Source organism: Corticium candelabrum, chromosome 19 (genome assembly GCF_963422355.1).
Source record: "Corticium candelabrum chromosome 19, ooCorCand1.1, whole genome shotgun sequence".
Classification (NCBI taxonomy): Eukaryota; Metazoa; Porifera; class Homoscleromorpha; order Homosclerophorida; family Plakinidae; genus Corticium; species Corticium candelabrum.
The window spans coordinates 3,445,101-3,462,862 of NC_085103.1; the positions used below are offsets into that span (position 1 = coordinate 3,445,101).

General features: G+C 42.4%; 3 protein-coding genes across 7 annotated transcripts; 1 reads left to right on the forward strand and 2 right to left on the reverse strand.

Moving 5' to 3' along the window:
* Positions 1-3,769: 3,769 nt before the first annotated feature.
* LOC134194594 (uncharacterized) lies at positions 3,770-5,532 on the forward strand. The gene has a single exon (XM_062663536.1). The coding sequence runs from the start codon at positions 3,770-3,772 to the stop codon at positions 5,168-5,170; it is 1,401 nt and encodes a 466-aa protein (XP_062519520.1). The 3' UTR covers positions 5,171-5,532.
* Positions 5,533-5,859: 327 nt separating this feature from the next.
* On the reverse strand, positions 5,860-8,126 carry LOC134194958 (calcium-binding and coiled-coil domain-containing protein 1-like). Its single transcript, XM_062663945.1, has one exon. The coding sequence runs from the start codon at positions 8,121-8,123 to the stop codon at positions 6,096-6,098; it is 2,028 nt and encodes a 675-aa protein (XP_062519929.1). The 5' UTR covers positions 8,124-8,126; the 3' UTR covers positions 5,860-6,095.
* A 598-nt stretch (positions 8,127-8,724) lies between these two features.
* On the reverse strand, positions 8,725-15,016 carry LOC134194996 (pyruvate dehydrogenase (acetyl-transferring) kinase, mitochondrial-like). Of its 5 annotated transcripts, none has more exons than XM_062663987.1 (14): positions 14,915-15,016; positions 14,579-14,834; positions 12,426-12,564; positions 12,291-12,362; positions 11,839-11,902; positions 11,691-11,766; positions 11,400-11,450; positions 10,447-10,530; positions 10,297-10,380; positions 9,693-9,757; positions 9,538-9,636; positions 9,323-9,400; positions 9,225-9,260; positions 8,725-9,164 (listed from the first exon to the last, which is right to left on the reverse strand). In XM_062663987.1, the coding sequence occupies exons 2-14, from the start codon at positions 14,769-14,771 to the stop codon at positions 8,892-8,894; spliced, it is 1,314 nt and encodes a 437-aa protein (XP_062519971.1). In that variant the 5' UTR covers positions 14,772-14,834; positions 14,915-15,016; the 3' UTR covers positions 8,725-8,891. The 5 variants fall into 5 exon arrangements, with proteins under 5 accessions (XP_062519971.1, XP_062519972.1, XP_062519970.1 ...); XM_062663988.1 differs by having other exon boundaries at positions 14,579-14,850; XM_062663986.1 differs by having other exon boundaries at positions 14,579-14,855.
* Positions 15,017-17,762: the final 2,746 nt, after the last annotated feature.

Here is a 17,762-nt window from a genome sequence, read left to right on the forward strand (position 1 = left end):
GCTACGAAAGTTTAGAGAGATTTGGGCACAGCTGAAACTTGCTGACGACTTTTTGTATTGCGTGAAGCGCTGTGTTCGGTCAGCCGAAAAAATTGCTCTTGATCTTGCTTCTCAGTTTACACCACGATACTCTTGTGCGCCTTCACAATAATATGGAAAATCTGGGAATAGAAAAGACACTGTCCAGTGCTAAAGAAAGATTCTGGTGGCCAGACTACGCAAATGATATTCAAGAATGACTGCGTCGTTGCAATGTTTGTGAAGCGGCACCGGCTGAACTGCAACCTATTCAAGTGGGCGGTCCAATGAAAATGTTGGCACTAGATTTGTCGGCCCGCTACCGGAGAAAGAAAGGAGAAACCGTTATATTTTAGTAATAGCCCATTGCTTCACAAAACAGGCAAAGGCCTTTGCTCTAGAAGACCAAAGAGCTACGACAGTAGCTAAACCTTGGTGGAAAAAGTTTTCTCACGGTGCGGAACTCCTCACACCCTCCACAACGATCAAGGACGGAACTTTGAGAGTTCTCTACTAAATGAGCTCTGCATGCACAGTGCCGAAGATCAGTAAGCCCAGAACAACTCCTTATCACCCTCAAGGCGACGGGATGGTAAAAGACTAAACCTAACTTTAATCAACATACTTCGGGCATATGTTGTAGATCACCAGAGGGATTGAGACTGCTGGATCGCGCTTGCTCTCATGTCCTACAGGACGGTAAAACAGAGCTCCACGTAAGAACCTCCTTATAAATTAGTGTTTGGTCAAAATCCCCGTACACTGAGGACGCTGCCTTTAATAAGCCTTTACCTCCAGCACAATTGGAACGGAATACGTGAAACAACAAGAAAAACAACAAATTATTCGCGAAGTCGTAAATGGCCGAATTGCCTCAGCACAGCACCTTCAGGCCGCTAACCGTGCTAGGAACCATTGGAAGCCTTCGGAGGACTACCACTTGGGCGACTTGGTGTATAGGTCTTTAACACGGCAGTCTAGAAGGGTCTCCCCCTACAACTAAAGCAAATGTAATGTGGCTTGACCCATAGACTATTGCGGCAAAGCACTCTCCGCAAATCTACAGCGTCACACATCCACACGGCGGCCGCACTAGACGGGTTCATTACAACCTCTTGAAAAGATGCTATTGTTAGGGTTAGGGTTATGGGTTATGGGTTAGGGTTATGCATGATCAGTTCAACTACCCGACGTCCCAGACACCGACAAGAACAGAAAAGCACAGCACAAAGGAAAGACAGAAAACGACACGTCAAGAGGACTCGGCAGCAACGCGCAGCTTATCAAGAGCAGGTACGGTACCGTCACCGGTAGTGGACCACTACGTGGCGAATCCAAGAGATGAGCATCAACACCGGGCTCACCCAGTCGTCCCTACGTTATCAGTCCCTCGACGACAGCCACGCATTCGTCATCAGCCATTCTAGGCAAAAGACTACGTCGGAGAGCCTCCTACTTAACTGTCTGCAATGACTGGTGCAACGTAGATATGTCTTGGTGTACTGTTGAGATTTAGATGTGTACTATGTATGCTTCTTAGTAAGTAAGTGGGGAGGGATGTGACGTGTACTGTTACGTAGCAACTAGGTGGTTGATATTAAGCGGTCTGCTGAACGGGGTGATTGGTTTATCTTAGTCTACCAAATAAACTCGTCATTACACAAGAAAACTTGAATGCCCGTATCGCACTGAGCGTATGACGGCACTCTTCACGACTATCCAGTGTTTTTCCTACAATACAATGCGTGCGCCGTTGATCCAAGTTCGGAAACCTGGCCGCAAGCCAGAAAGCTAGAAGTTCTGGTCGCAAAATAGATTCGCTACACGGGTCTGGGAAGCCGAGGCTAGTCGCTAGTTGTACACACGTGTACAGTGTAGAAATGCAAAAGTGACGTCATTCGGACCTTTTTAGTACTACATACAGTTTACATGCGTTTATTAACACGGCGCGGCGCAAGATGTATCTAACACTGTTAGCTCCAGTTTTGATTTGAACGCATGGGACTGCATGCCATCACCACTTGTAGTGTACTGTACGTACGCTATGAGCTAGATATGTCATATCTGTATAAGAAATAAATGTCTGAAACCAATCTGCTTTGTCAGGTAACCGGCCAACTAAAAATTAAAAGTCGAGGGTTACCTAAAAAACTGCAAGTGAGACAAGAAATTAGTAGAGGTCATAGCCCACTTGGCCCACATGATGAGGGGCGGATACAGGGGCTGATACAAGGGCACCATTGCTGGAGAGCAGCCAGATAGTTATTTACCTGTTCCGGATAATTCCTCGCAGACCAGACTATTTCATGCGGTAGCTCCACTCCCCTGGGTAGGTCCTCACCTCTCCCTCACTGAGTCAGCTCTCCTGGTTGGTTCCTCACAGACCAGAACATGGCATTCAGTACATATACCTAGGGTCATTCTACCACTGAAGTAGAACAATTGCATTCATGCAGGTATGTAAAGAGTCAAATTGCAGTCCAGTCTAAAGTCCGTTTCAGAATTAAAGTCACCTCGGCGGTCACAACCGAAAGTGGGCTGCTGACGCGTAACCTTAGAACGGACTGAGCTCATACGGGTATCATTGGAAAGCTGTATGTTTGCTTTATTCAATTACACACGCCTCTCCTTTGTAGGATGCTTTACACTGGAGATAAGTCCAGTTATGTGATGCTTCCGGTAAAAAAATGAGAGGGAAGGTGGAGTCTTGTCAATCATTACCGTTCTAATTGCATACATACTGTAATTGGATTGGTATGTTGTCCTAAATAGTAACTAGAAACAGTTTGAAAATGTAATCTGCACGCTAGGTGCAGCTACTAAGACTCTCTATCGCTTTCCACAGCACATTTGTTCTGTGTAGTTTACTGGCAAGTTATTGGAACAGCGGTAATGAGACACTGCAACAACAATCCGGTACACTATAGGGTGTTAGGTATTCTAAGCCACTACCCAAAGCCAGAGGTGACTTTAATTCTGAAACGGACTTTAGTATTGCACTGCCGGGAGACGTGCCCCAGGGGCCCCATACTGTACCGGCCCCTGACGGTTCCTCTAGACTAGGGAACCTCAGCATGTGAAGCGTAAGTGTACAATTAAATGCTTAAAATATGAATATTAATTAATTAATATCTACTAGAGACCGAACCTCCTCACGATGATGAGTCATGCTGTACTACGGTACGTCCCTTGTAGCAATTGCTCTAACCGCTAGCGTATAGGTACTGTACGTGCCCCAAGATTCTTGTTTTCATAGCTGGAAACCTAGACAACAAGACAGTCTTACTGAGGTTGAGTTGTAATTAGCTAATCTTAGGTCTTTCTCCGCCGCGGGGGGAGATGATCGGACTCTCGAGCCTAGGTAGTCAGCTGCTACACCACGTGCGCTAGCCATCACGTGTGTGTATAGGTCCATGTGGTTCAACACGTGTGCGTGTAGAACGTGTCACGTGATGGCAAATGCTGCATGCATGGCAGTTCGTGATTACCTTGTGTGTTTGTGATTCTACTATCGGTCTAGTTTGCCTTCTGTCTGCCTGTCTGTCTATGTTTCTGTATGTCTTTCTGTCTGTACAAGTCTGTGTGTGGTAATTCAAAACACACATATTTTCAATAAACACTAGCTAAATGAATACGTCGAAAACTAAGCATTGGGTTACCAAAGAGCTTCTACTTTTGCTGCTAGGCTGTCGGACAGAATTGTTGTCGTAATCCGGGTATCGATAATTTGCATCTATTGTTACCTGGCAAAATGGCATCAGCGACAAGCGATAAGGATACGAATGAGGACATTGGGACGTTTGACGTGCCACGATATTACGGTCTGGAATCCGGATTTCCTGCTTTCTCTATGCGCTTTGAGTTCAACCATCACTGCAAGCTGGACGCAGCTCATTGTCACGACTGGATCGGTCTCTTTCCATGTGGATGGAGTTCGCTGGAAAATGCGATCCAGAAACATTCTGTGTCTTCCGGCGTTATAAAACGCGACCCAAGAGTCGTGAAACTGCAGTTCTTCGCTCCTCGTGATTCTGCAGACTCGTGGTATCAGTTTGTGTACGTCTCGAGTGCAGATACGGTTAAGGCAAAGAGCGATATCGTTACTTTTGGCTCTGATCCGACTGACTCCTCATTTTCTAGTCAGCCGTCTTCATACAGTGAACAGGGACGATGTGATGAACCATATGGGTGTGGGTATGACCCACTGGAAGCGAGCGGACATCAGTCGTCTGGCTCAGTCAGTGTGCCTGAGGAAGAATATCTCTCTCGGTTTGATAGGATGTTGCGTGGTATTGATGCATTGAGAAGTGAGGCAGTACACTCCAGAATGGCATGCGAGGAAAGGTTTAGAAATCAGGAGAAAACTATTAGATCTCATGAACAAACTATAGATACTCAACAGGAAACTATTCACCAGCTCCAGTGTCTGCTCGATACGATAGAGCTAGAGAAACGGGAACGAGAGCAGGAGGTAGACAGACTGCAGAGACAGGTGACTGACCTTCAACGAACGTTGGATGATCTTCATGGGTATATTCCTAGAGACAGCAGAAGAAGTGATACAGAGAGACGCAGCTCGTGCATGTCTACAGGAGATTATTCCAGTTCAGGACTTACTGTTGATCGGAGCTCTCATCCATTGCTAGGCAGTCTAGACGTAGACGAGGTTGCCGTGTCCAGTCAAAATCGCAAGAGAAGTAGTGATCAACAAGACAATCCTCCACTAATGACAGACGTTTATGCAGAGGGTGAACATATTGGTCAGAGTGAACTCGGACGGGTTGTATGGTCACAGACAGAGCATCCAGAAAATGGGCTACATGAGCAGCAACTAGGAATGCTTGAAAACGGGATGTCAACAACACATCAGTCTGCACAACTGTTGAGAGAGTCGTTTCTTGGTGATGATGCTAGTCATCTAGAAGTTTGCACCTCTCAAACATCACCATTCTTGGAGTATGTAGCTAGTCGTGACTCGCATGAAGCCCGTTCGAGACCGTTGAGTCCAGAAGGGCAAACTGGGGATCCATCTGTGACTTCAGGAGGTACCGTTTCTTATCCTATTCATGGTCTCCTATTGTCTGGTGGGCATAGCAGCTCACTGTCGTATGGTGTGGAGTCTGAAGCTAATCGAAATGAAGCAAACAGCTGATAACACAATCATCAGTGAATATATTACTGATGCAGCTGCACATAGGAGAGTAGTCAATGCATTGCACAAGTGATCTGTTGTTTGGTGGGTGTTGATATTAACTTCTAGATTTACAGCTTTTACATTGGAGGTTTTACTCACTGGCTTGTTGGTTAAGGTTAAACAGATAACAGTGGATATAGTATAATGCATAGACAGACACTATGTATCACCTTAGTGTCTGGTTGACCATGATGATGAACTGGCATTAAATGTCTTTGTACCAGTAACAGTGTGACACAGATGGTTGAAGACTTGCCGTCCTCTCCTTGAGTATATAAATTTTGTGAGAGTGGAGACTTGCTCTTGGCAAACACTTATTACACAAGCTGTCATACATATGCAAGGCAGATGCTGTTGGCTCAAAAGGCTATTGTGAAGGTATCCATAGCCAATCCTATAGTACACTCACGTGATGAGTCCCAAGTCCCTTTTGTAAACCTGTTTGAACAGGTTAAGGTTCCCTACTAATCTCGTTTGCTATGTCACTCTAGCTAATACATTAGATGATACGCACCTGATCTAATTGGTGGTCTAGTTTCCCCAAACTCTATACTTGTGCCTGCTCAGAAGCCGGAAGTCTAAGAAGTAAACCTAGACGTTGTGCATTCTGCGTAACTCTTGACTGCATACATTCATGCACAAACAGGTACAAGCAACAAATTTTGGTATATTGCATACAATATGCATAGAATACGCTAGTGCATACAAACATAATCATTACAAACATGTACCATGGTTACAAACGCAAATGGTTCAGCTAGAATTCCAAGCAAAGTGCTTTAGACTGTCCCCAACTCAAACGCTAAAATATGCTTCACTTTTCAAGCAAGATATGTATCTATTCAACACACAAGATACTGATACCAACAATGAGTATAGCCTCTTAGATTGCCTCTGAGGATGCTGTTTCTTGATCTTCATAGTGATCTTCAAAGTGTCTTCTTCGGTCATCAGCTGTAGCATCAATAGGAAATATTAGGCCACATGCAAAACACCTGGAAGGATTAGATATGTCCTCTGTGAGTGTAACCGGCACCACCTCAATCTGGGCAGGGTCCTTCCTGTGTCTGTCTCGCTTTCTGTCTTTCCGACTGGTATGCTTTTTGCTATGTTTCCGACTCGAGGAACTGGTCTTGCTTGCACCAGCATGTTGCTCAGATTTAGATATGACATAAGAAGGATTGTCAACTTGACTCATTTCCTCTTGTACACTTGGTGGACAAGCAATACAAACATCAGAAGTGCTGCTGAGAGGAATACTGCCTGAATTTTGCTGTAGATAGTCGCTTGTTGTTCCAAAAAGAATCTCCGTTTGTCTGTCTCTCACGTGGATCTGCTCATTCAGCGTTTCACACCGGACTTCCAGTTTTCCAACATGGTGGAGCATTTTATTATACTCATTCTCTTTCTCGCGCAGTTGAACTTCCAACTCTTGTTTCTCTTTTTGTGTTTCCTTTAACTCTAAACAACTATCATCTTTTTCCTTCTCGACCCTCATCAGATTTCTCTGAATGACGTGCAGCTGTAGTGTGACCTCATGGTGTGCCTCCTGACACCGTGTCAGTTCGACTTTTATTGCCTCCTTTGACTTCAGTTCGGTGTTTATTTTATCTTCCAGCATGGCAATTGTTGCCTTATCCTCAGCTAGTTTCTTGTAACTTCCTTTCAGTTTTTCAGATACTCTATTGTATGCCTGATTCTCAATTTTCCACATGCTTTGCAGAGCTGCATTACTCTTATCGAGAGGAGCTGCAATGGCGATATACTCCTTTACAACATTTTCAAGAGCAAGGTTTCTATCCTTGAGAAGACTGATCTCCTCCCTCAGTTCAATAACTTCTTTCATCATAGCTACAGCATCGAGAACATCATCATCATCAGACTGTGACCTTGAACTTTCCATGCTGACTGGCAGCTCATCTGTTGGTACCTCAAGAGGAGCCGAAGGTTTGACATCTTCATCTCTATCCATAGACTCACTATTTCCATTTTCCTGGTTACTTCCTACTTGGTAGGAACAAGTAGCCAAACATCCTGGTTCCTGTAGAGGTTGGACATCTACTAATTGTCTAGACAATCCAGATTGTCTGGATTCTGTCTGAGCTCCTTCAATCCACATTTCTTCCTGAGAAATAGCCTGTAATTTCACCACCTCATTTTCGGTCTCACTCAATCCACTGCTACCAGCTCCTTCTACCTTGTGAACACAATCACGTGATCCCTCCTCTTCATCCACTTCTTCCATTCCCGTTGTTGCATCATTAACCTCCACTACTTGAGTGTGACTTTCCCGAGAAACTATAACTGTCTGCTGTTCAATTTCTTTCCTCCCAAATTCCTGAGCTTGTAGATCTTCAACTTCTCCGTTCAAAATCGTCGCGTCCATCTCATCCGCCCCGGGTTTCACCCCACTTTCCTTTTCCGCTTGGCTCACGTCTTCACAATTTTCGGCGCCTTTGACGGGGGCGTGAACGTTCCCAACACTTTGCAACCCACCTCCTTCGTCATCGCCATCTTGTCTTGTGTCAAACTTGAGCGGCGTCGACTCTAAGCTCGTCGACACGTACTCAAACGACGACATGCTGTCTCCATCGTGGGAGAAAGTGAAAGGATCACTCGACCCCAACACTTGACCCTTCCCGTCGACATACACAAACTGATACTGATCCTTGCTCGTGTCGTTTGGCAGCGACTTCTCCTGGAATAATATCACCTTGACATTGTCTTTTCCGTAAGCAGCAACAGAGGCCCACTCAAAACAAAAGTACGTAGCGACCGTCCGCCATCCAACCTTCAGGAGAGCGATCCAGGCTCCGTCGGTTGGCTGAGAGCTGATGCTGTGCACAAAGTGGCATGCGATCGTAGTTGAGCTCGGAAAGAGGCGAGGAACGTCGACAAACTCGACCGTCATCGTACACAAGAAATGGGGAATACCCTTGCGTCAACCAATTTATTTACGCAACCCATGTGAAAATTCCCCCTAGATATAAGAAAGCCGCTCCCACGGATGTTCAGTGAGATCACGAATGATTGCCTACTGCCCCTGCAAACCACGTACAGGCATGCTTCAAGTCTGATCAGCGTCCCTCCGTAGATAGAAACGCAATTAGTGCCTAGCAGAGAAATGGTCGAACTTATGCTGCAGACACAGGTAAGGCCACATAATATCTCTTTGGGTAGTTTGTCAATCTCTTGTAATGTCAATAATTCATGCATACAGAAACATTTCATTGACTGGCGATTCAATTCACTGAGAAGCACATGACATAATCATGTGACTTTCGTTGATGCCACAGCCAGATATAGATATGACATTCTTCCATACTGGAACAGTACAAAACCCGTACATTGACATTTAGATCCATTTATATCATCGGGCAGCACAATATGTGCATAAACAGACCATTTTAGAAAATGACAATGAGTCCTACGTAATAAATTCCTAAACTTTTGCACTTTCGTTTACGTGCAATCCGAATAAAGGAAAATGTTTCAAGGACCATCACAAGTCATATGATCTACATTCTGTGAATATACAGTACGTATACCAGCATACATCGCTACTCTACATATTGACCAGACGTCGCTCTATGTAACCAGTGTGTCATCCTTTCTATTCGACCAACAACAAGTCCATATTATGTACACGAGTTTCACTCCCATCCTCACACTTTAATGCTCATACGTCCATCAAGTCGATGAATGTTGAAAAACGCCTGTGGCTGGACCCACCATGTGTAGCTGAGCTCCAGTCAGGAGGCAAGTCTTTATGTTTATACTGCTGCTTTGCAGTTGTTCCATACAGAGGTAAAACCTCCTTAGCATGTGAAGACAATTTCTTGAGATAAACGTGAACATCTGTCCCGTACCCTTTCATCGAGGTCACCAACAAGTCGCCGGTGAAATATCGAGCATAAATACGAGACAACGGAAGACCATACCCATAACCAGCCTACAATGTCATTTACTATATAATCATTATGTACACATATAATACAAATCGGGTACCAACCAGTGGTGCAATGATGGCCGTAAGATTAGCATCGGGCTGCAACAAAATCTACAATTCTAGTTGTCGAAATTCAGTTAGGATCGTAAAATTTGAAATACCTGAGGTGCCGTAGAGTAGTGGTAGTGAAAAAGCTTGTGCAAGGCACTACGGTTTATTCCTCCTCCCTGGTCTGATACCTATATAAGATCATGAGTCCGTTGATAAATTACAAACAAGAGAAAACGCAAGGAAGATAGACGAACAATACATGAAGACTAAGATATCCTTCAAGTTAAGCAGCCTTAATCATATTAAGTCAATTTATTGAGCACACCTTAATGCATATGTCTTCTTTTCCTTTTGTGACCATCACTTCTATGGCAGGCAAGTAGTCACTGCTACTGTGATGCTCCACAACAGCTCTGCATGAGTTCTATGATATCACAGTAATTCACTCGGTGAAAACCACTACGCGACTAGTGAGGTGACCTTTAACAGTTCGAACATGATGTGAAAGAGATGGCTCGCCACGTAGGCAACAGTCATGCCATCACCTAGTGCAAAAACAACTAAGGATGTGCACACACATTGGCAACATTAGAACACATGCACAACACAGACAACTAAAGACAAACAACAACAATCATACCTAGGCAACACACATCACACGTGCACACACACACACACACACAACACACACATGTGCACACACAAACACACACACACACACACACACACACACACACACACACACACACACACACAAACACACACACACACACACACACACACACACACACACACACACACACACACATGCACGCACGCAGAGTCACACAGAGAGTCAAGCACAAATGTAGAAATAAATGAAAACCTACCAAATAACTAACAGCAAACGCATTCAAAGGATGCAACCAACTGCAGTAACTAAATCATTACTCAATCATTACATGACACTCAAACGATACTAAACCATTGAAAAGACCGTGTTGTACAGCATGTTGCTGTTCACATTGAGGTATACCAGCAATGGCTCAATTATTTCACTTCATATGTTCGACAAATAAACTTCTATCACTATTTTATCTCCTACCTGGACTACCAATAGTTCTGAAAGTTACTGCAGGTGCCACGCTGTAGTAAGATTCGCATAGTCTTCGAGCATTAGTTGCAGCATCTGTGTGACACACAGGAAATTGATAAACACACTACTAAGCTGTCAACACATTTCAAGACAACAAACCTTGTATTACTGAAACAACGTTACAGTGAGTATCAATAATGCCAACATTGTGACCATCGGTCTCTTCATCAGCAAACAATGCCACTGAAATAGAAACGGTGTGTTTTCTAGTAATTTTAGTCTAGATTAAATTAAATTGTAATTCTAAAATGTGTAATGGTGTGCTGTAAAGGGGCGTCTCCAAGTGGTGGAGGCGTTTCCCTCAATTAGAACAATGTTAATTAAGATTGCATGATGATGACCCACCTACTGTGGTCGTCTCTAATCTGAAACACTGCAGTCACACTCTGATTGAATGCACACAGGCGTATGTAAACTATTGAAAAATGGTATTGAAAAATATTTCCTTTGACTTCAATACTCTGCCAAACAGAGGTGTCTCCCAGACACTGAGAGAAAGCCTTCTGCTTAAATAAATGCAAAGTGTAGGTGTAATGCTATCTCCAGGTATGCAAAACAGGTACTAATTGGAAGAGACAACAAAGTCTCATGCACACAGAAGCATTTCAAAGGTTCTCTTCCATTATACTAGAACATGAACATCAAAACATTACGGAAAAACTACAATATGTGTTATCTATGTCCCCTGTAGCTCTGCAAACTTCAGAATTCAGCAAGAGACAATGATCGCTTTGCACACATGTACAGTACCAGTATGCTCAACAAACTATGCATATGCGCAGTAATGATACATACAGTCAGACTTCATTATTCCGACACCCAATAACCCAACACTCACTTCTGACCAAGGTACATATACATGAAACCAATCTACACGGGCCACTGTGTATTTGCTACCGATTATCCGATAGTCACCTTAGTCCACAAAAACCTGTGGAACAAACATGGTTGAAATGACGATGTCTGACTGTATAGTGTGTGGATAACAGTTTTGGATGGATACAGAGGAATTCTATTGTATGATATGTTTGCCTATAAGTAATGTGTCTCACCGTGTTGTGAAAGGAGCAGTCTCATGCTGATCCTGTTCATGTAAAAGCGGTCTAAACGTAACAAAATGTCAAATTTACTTACTACTATCAGATAGTTACATTAGCAGTATGCTGCCATACACACACACACACACACACACACACACACACACACACACACACACACACACACACAAACATGTGGGTGTTCAGGCACGCAAGCTTGCTACCAAGCTAACAAATTCAATATTCCTTGCTAACACCATAATCCATAAATTTTTCTATGTATGTACAAAGTTACAATCTCCATACCCAAAAAGTACTGAATTTCAGCTCGATATGTGTCAACTGTATGCTCTCCGTACTTTTCTTTCATCTCATTAATTCCCTAAATAAATAAAAAAAGTTTCAGATTGAGGAGTGACATCGGGGTCAATGGGACATTGTAACTCTGTCATACCTGAGCCATCGTTTCCACTACATTGGCGTGACGTTGCTTGATCCCGGCAGCGACTCTAGTAAACCTGCACAATAACATCACACATATTCCATCTAATCGGTTCCTGTTGATAAATTCTAAAACCCCAAACAAAGCCAAACCCACACAAACCTGCTGCTGTCTGTCTGTCTAGTTGTCTGTCCGTCAATAAAATAAACTCATATACCAATATTATTATGATCAACAAAAGATTCAAAAATTCTTAATTAACTGAAAAATGTGTGTTCGTAGCATAGCTATAAACTGGCCATATGTACAACTATACCTCTAAGTGTGCATTCTGTCTGTCTGTCTGTCAATACATATTTTTGAACATTGAATGTCTGTCTGTCGTCTATCTGTCTGTCTCATCACCTCTTTGCTACATAAAATCGCTGACACCCACCAGTTAAACACACTAATATTTCACTAACCATTCTGCTGCAGCCAAATCGTTCTCACCCTTGTCTCTGAATTGCATCAAGTCCTTAAAACTTTGCTTATACCTTATCAGACAATAAAACAAACATATAACCTAACAGCACAAACACAACTACACAACAAAATACCAATTCTTGACAATAGACACATAGCGTGTCTCAGCCAATTTTTCAGGGAGAAGATCAAATTCCAGCAATGTTGCAGCTAACCGTATAGGCATTTCTTTGCGTAAGAAATTGAATGACTGAGAGACATTGGCTGTCTTTCCTAGCAATTAAGACACAAGATTATAGTTAAACAATCAAACATACACCAACACAAATCAAGACCAACGTGCCTTATTCTAGCAGACTGTGACCTTAATTAAAATAGTATTTAATTAATTAAAAAAATGTTTGTGGCAAAATCATTAAATTTTAATTTACAATAATTTTTAAATAATTACCATAGTTAATTAAAATGCTTTGAGTGCCAAGCAATGTTTAAACTATTCTAAAAATATAATTTATTAAAATCATTTTGGTGAGAAAATCATTTAATTTACAATTAAATAAATTATATTTAAATGGTGAGTGCCAGACATTATTTAAATTATTTTTAAAATATTACTAAACGGTATAGGTTCACTGCTATCATATTGTAGTCAGTTTGCAGGCCTCACTGCTATTATAAGTTTACTGTCGTCACATCTAAAAAATCTATGTTTCACTGACCTAATAAATTAAATACACAGAATGAACAGGAGAGAATGACAGGCAACATCTAATTATTCTTAACACTTTGTCGTGTACTTGACTCCTTGTCGTACCAAGCTCTGCCATCATACCGTATTTCCGTGCATTTAGCTGCATGCCAGTTTAGGCCGGGGATTATCAGGGTGCCGGTATACCCTGGAGAAAGAGAGGTGATTTGACCAACCTCCCTATAGACTAGACCCATAAATCTATGCTGCATCTGTTCTTAGATATTGATTGAACTAACACTAAGACGTATACTTTTACATCTAGATGTAGTATATAATCAACCCTCCAAATCAAATAAATTTTGAAAAAAATTTTCAAATTGAGAAATTGTCTCTTTTGGAAGCAATTCAATTTCGAAACATGCCAGAAGACAGTACGTAGTATGTTAGTCACAGTACGAATGACAGAAATGTGAGGCACAACTATGCATGCGTCACTCCTATGTATTGTGAACGAGCTCCCACAAGAATGATTGCAGTTTTTAGAGTTGTTTGTGACCATGACTGTGTCGCAAGATACCTTCTACAATAGTTTGGTCCCTGTTTACAGTCTCAATAAGGGAGCTGATTTAACAATATTTAAAGTTTAACGTAGAAATTAAAGTTAATACAAACCAATTTATCAAATACAGGACGAGCGGGGTGCACAAATCATGACTAAAGTACTAAAAGTGTACATTGTGTGTGTGTGTGTGTGTGTGTGTGTGTGTGTGTGTGTGTGTGTGTGTGTGTGTGTGTGTGTGTGTGTGTGTAGGCATGTGTAATTAATTAGCTGATCTCCAGAAAATTGGAAGCGATTAAATTTAGGAAACTGGTTGATCCTTACAAAATTTACAAAATTAAAAGTGACTCGAAATTTACTGTACAGTAGTTAGATTATTATTTATTATTATAGATTTACTTATTACTAGAAAGTGTCTATGATTAGATGCAGAGTAAGGTTTGCTCTATTACGATCGGTATTTCTGTGTGTAAAAGGCACAAGATCAAAACTACATTGTCCGCTCAAATTAGACATGATGGACATTATGCAGAGTGAGGCTTGTCTCGAGCTCACTCACCAAGTCTTTTTCTTGTTGTTCTTTTTACTTGACATAGTTTCTTTTAATCACAATTGTTGTAGCAGTGTGTTACCAGTATTGTTGCAGTTAAAGCTATTGATATCAATATTGAGAAAATAAAGAGTAAACATAAAAGATTATTATTAATTATGACTTAAAAATGTAGTTCTTACGATTAGCTCAAGTGGATATCAACAAGATTAGAGAACTGTTTTAATCTAATTAACTGCTACATACTACACTGTGACGTCATGCATTTACGCCTACACATCAACTCTTCTGTCGCAAACGCGAGCAGAACGACCATCTAGTCACGTACATTCAGTCACAGAGCAGGCACAAACATTTCAATCACAAAGACTATCCAGCCATTCGACAGCATCCTACTGTGTACACAACAGACTGATTGACTTCATTGTTATCGCCTAGCACGCATCACAGTTTGCTAGCTACAACATCTGATAACATTGTCTCTTACCAAAATCGGTCAGCTGCTTTATTGAAAGCGGCGACGGGCTGTAGTTCGAGTAGTCCAACACGAGCTGCTTGATTCGCTCCTCGTCGTCGTCGTGAGAAGAAGAGGTTACCGTCGGTTGAGAGACGGACGCGATGCCAGTGCTGTGTAGGCGAAATAACAGTCTATGCCCAAGCAGTGAAAGCCTCGACCTCATTTTCAGTCTTTCCACAGCTGCACGAGCGAGAGACGATGACGTCTAGGCACGTGCAGGCACACCCTGCGGATAGTTACCTCTAAACTTTGCAAGCAACATTGACTTGCAGCAAATTACGCAGGGCGTTGCGCTCGTGTACGCACTTCTAGTCAATTACTGGACGTCCTCGTGCTTCTTCCGTTTCCGCACTCCCAATACGAATATGACATTCGGATGTGGCGCAGCCTTCAGAGAGAGAACTATAGATTAGGATACGGGGTCTTTTATCCGGGAAATGTCTGCAACATCCGGGAAAGTAGGTTTGATTTTTGTGACGGGGGATTGTTGTTGCAGTTGTTTCTTCTCGTGACGTTCTCTTTGTTTCTTACTAATTTCGTAGTGTCGTGTCCCGTCGTCGTGACTGCGTGTTTAGAGAGTTTGAGTCAAATACGTCTTACGCACAAAATGTGGCAGCAGTTTATGAGGTGCAACGTTAACGTTTTACATCTTTGTGTGAGTAAAATAATAGTTTGAGTTTAGATTACTGGCAAACCATCCTGAGGCAGTAGACAGGGTCAGTCGTGATCACGTGTCTACAGTATGACGTCATCATGTCTTCTACTCTTATTTTGTAGCTTGCTAACTCGTATGTAATTCGACGGATGGCTCAGATAACTCACTACACGTATCTAAAGCTCGTCGAGAGCACGTCCAGTCTCTCCGATAACTCAACAGACGTGTCCGGCCGGCTGTCGTCGTTCGCCAGACGATTTAGCGACAAAATCATGGAAGAAACGGAAGACTCAAACAAAGATAAGCCGAAAAACAGCTGAGTCTTCTAATAGCAAAGTCTAATAGTTACACTAGTGTGATAATAACTGGAGTGTAATATTACATACGGGACCTGATATGGTTTCTGAACAATTTAATATTATAGAGTTGAGTACCTTTTACATTTGGTGTGAGGACTTACTAGCTAGGGTACAAACTACAAAAATATACATTAACTGGTTATTCTCGTTTCATATGAATTGTGAGATCCAAAAGTCTTGCTCTTGGTATATCATTTGCACCATTCAGTGGTGTTGCAAAATAGGAGCCTGGGTGGGCCTTCCCCCCCTCAATATTAGCAGGTGTGGCGTTTTAGACAGATGATTTGGTTATAAGAGTCATTAACCCTAGGCTGGCTTTCCAATTTTGAAGGCCCAACGACACTACTGCGTCATTTCATCTACTGTACTGCTGTTCCTGATAACAAATTTCATTCAGCTATGAGCCGTAAGAAAAGAGACTTTGTAAAAGTTACGAGACTTGGCGAGTAGCATACTCTAAACGTATAGGGCTAAACCGACTTCCAGTCTGTGGACTATGTGGCTGGCTGGCTGGCTGGCTATGTCTTTCATGCTGCAGGAATGTGCCACGCCTCCTTTGTGTGGCCCAATCATGAAACATTAATTACTTTATGTCGTACGTGGTAACCAAAGACAATGGACGAACAGCCATCCTACGTGCGAAACTGTCTTGAGAGAGTTTTATTACCAGAACAGTGTAATTTATGTTTGCGATTGTTAGGACTTGTCGGAAATAAACAACAGAACTCACCTGTCTACAATTACTGACCTGAAATCGATCGCTTTCTTGGTTTTACAATAGTTATACGGGAATCTAACATTATGTAACCATGAGAGATTGTATGTCCCGTATACAATGACTCTGTACAGACTATTTACGGACTTCACGGTAGCTAGCTTGACCCAGTCTCTCTCCGCCCTCGTCATTCCCGGATAGTCAATCCTCGCCGGGAATGACGAGGGCGGAGAGAGACTGGGTAGAATCTAACTTCGCAGTCATGCGAAACGGCATTCGACATGTACGGTTTTAGATACATTTTATAGGTAACACGTTTAGAAAGAATAAAATAGCGTGTATATTCTTAATTCTTTGCGACAATTAGCCCTACCCTACGTGGTGTTCAGGACTTTGAAGGCTAGCTCATAGCTGTGGAAGCAAGGGTGTAATCACAGCTTCAATTACTAGTTCTAAGACCAATTGGATGTTCATAGTTGCCATAGCTTAGCCAACCCCTCCTTTTCTACTTCCGGACAGCTCACGTACAGTTCCTTTGATGCTGTCGTGTTGCCGCCTCGCCGATAAACTATAAATGAACACTTATTTTCACCGATAAGCTGCGAAGTGGCAACATGACAACATTAGAGTAACTGCACCAGACCCTTCCACACCATCTGGAAATACGTACCGTAAAAAGTGGAGGAGCTGGCTATGCTAGCCATTGTTGTGCACTATCAGTGTCTAGTGTAGCATGAAGTTTTAGCACAGCAACACTACAGTACCCACTAAATCGGGTCGGATCTACTCATACTCTCATAGTATTGCCATTTAGTCTGCAATCGTTCTGCTATCTGTGGTGGAATGAATAGAAATAAACACCTGTGCCTCGGCACTGTACAGTCTAATACTTTCAAGAGTGTAACATACACATAAATACACCTTGTTTTCAGGACATTCAATATGCCACCTGTCAGGATATTTAATTGTGTTGAGAACTTATCTCCAACACAACTCTAGCACTACATTGTTCGAAACGTGTTCATTGAAACCACAAATTTGTGGTCAGTTTTTGCCTGAATTGATACTAGACAAGGAGCCAATAGCACATCTAGTGCACTGTAAACGGTTGTGTTAAAGACTGAAAGATAAGTAGCTAGAACTGAAAGCAAAGATCTGAATGCCAGAAACGATAACTGTTGTTCTTTGAAGATGGGTCTTACACCAGTTTCTACACTAATCGTGATCAGGCTGACGGTATACTCTCGATTGTACAGTTGTGTGTTGATAGTCGAGACGACTCATGATTTATCACTCTTTTATCACACAGCTAGACACTCTATTGCGTAGTGTAGTAGTAAGTGAGAAAGCAGCTAGAACCAGTGTTGATATCATTATCCTTATAAGGAACAACACCCTTCTTTCAGGCGGTTAAATCCAGCAACA

Excerpts from the sequence above, each read along its gene's own strand:
- LOC134194594 (XM_062663536.1), top strand. The coding sequence starts at position 3,770 with ATGGCATCAGCGACAAGCGATAAGGATACGAATGAGGACATTGGGACG.
- LOC134194958 (XM_062663945.1), bottom strand. The coding sequence starts at position 8,123 with ATGACGGTCGAGTTTGTCGACGTTCCTCGCCTCTTTCCGAGCTCAACT.
- LOC134194996 (XM_062663984.1), bottom strand. The coding sequence starts at position 14,870 with ATGTTGCTTGCAAAGTTTAGAG. Across the intron at positions 10,531-11,399 it reads ACTGCTCCTTTCACAACACG|TGGCATTGTTTGCTGATGAA; the intron begins GTGAGACACATT and ends TTTCTATTTCAG. Across the intron at positions 9,637-9,692 it reads TCATGTTCGAACTGTTAAAG|AACTCATGCAGAGCTGTTGT; the intron begins GTCACCTCACTA and ends GTGATATCATAG.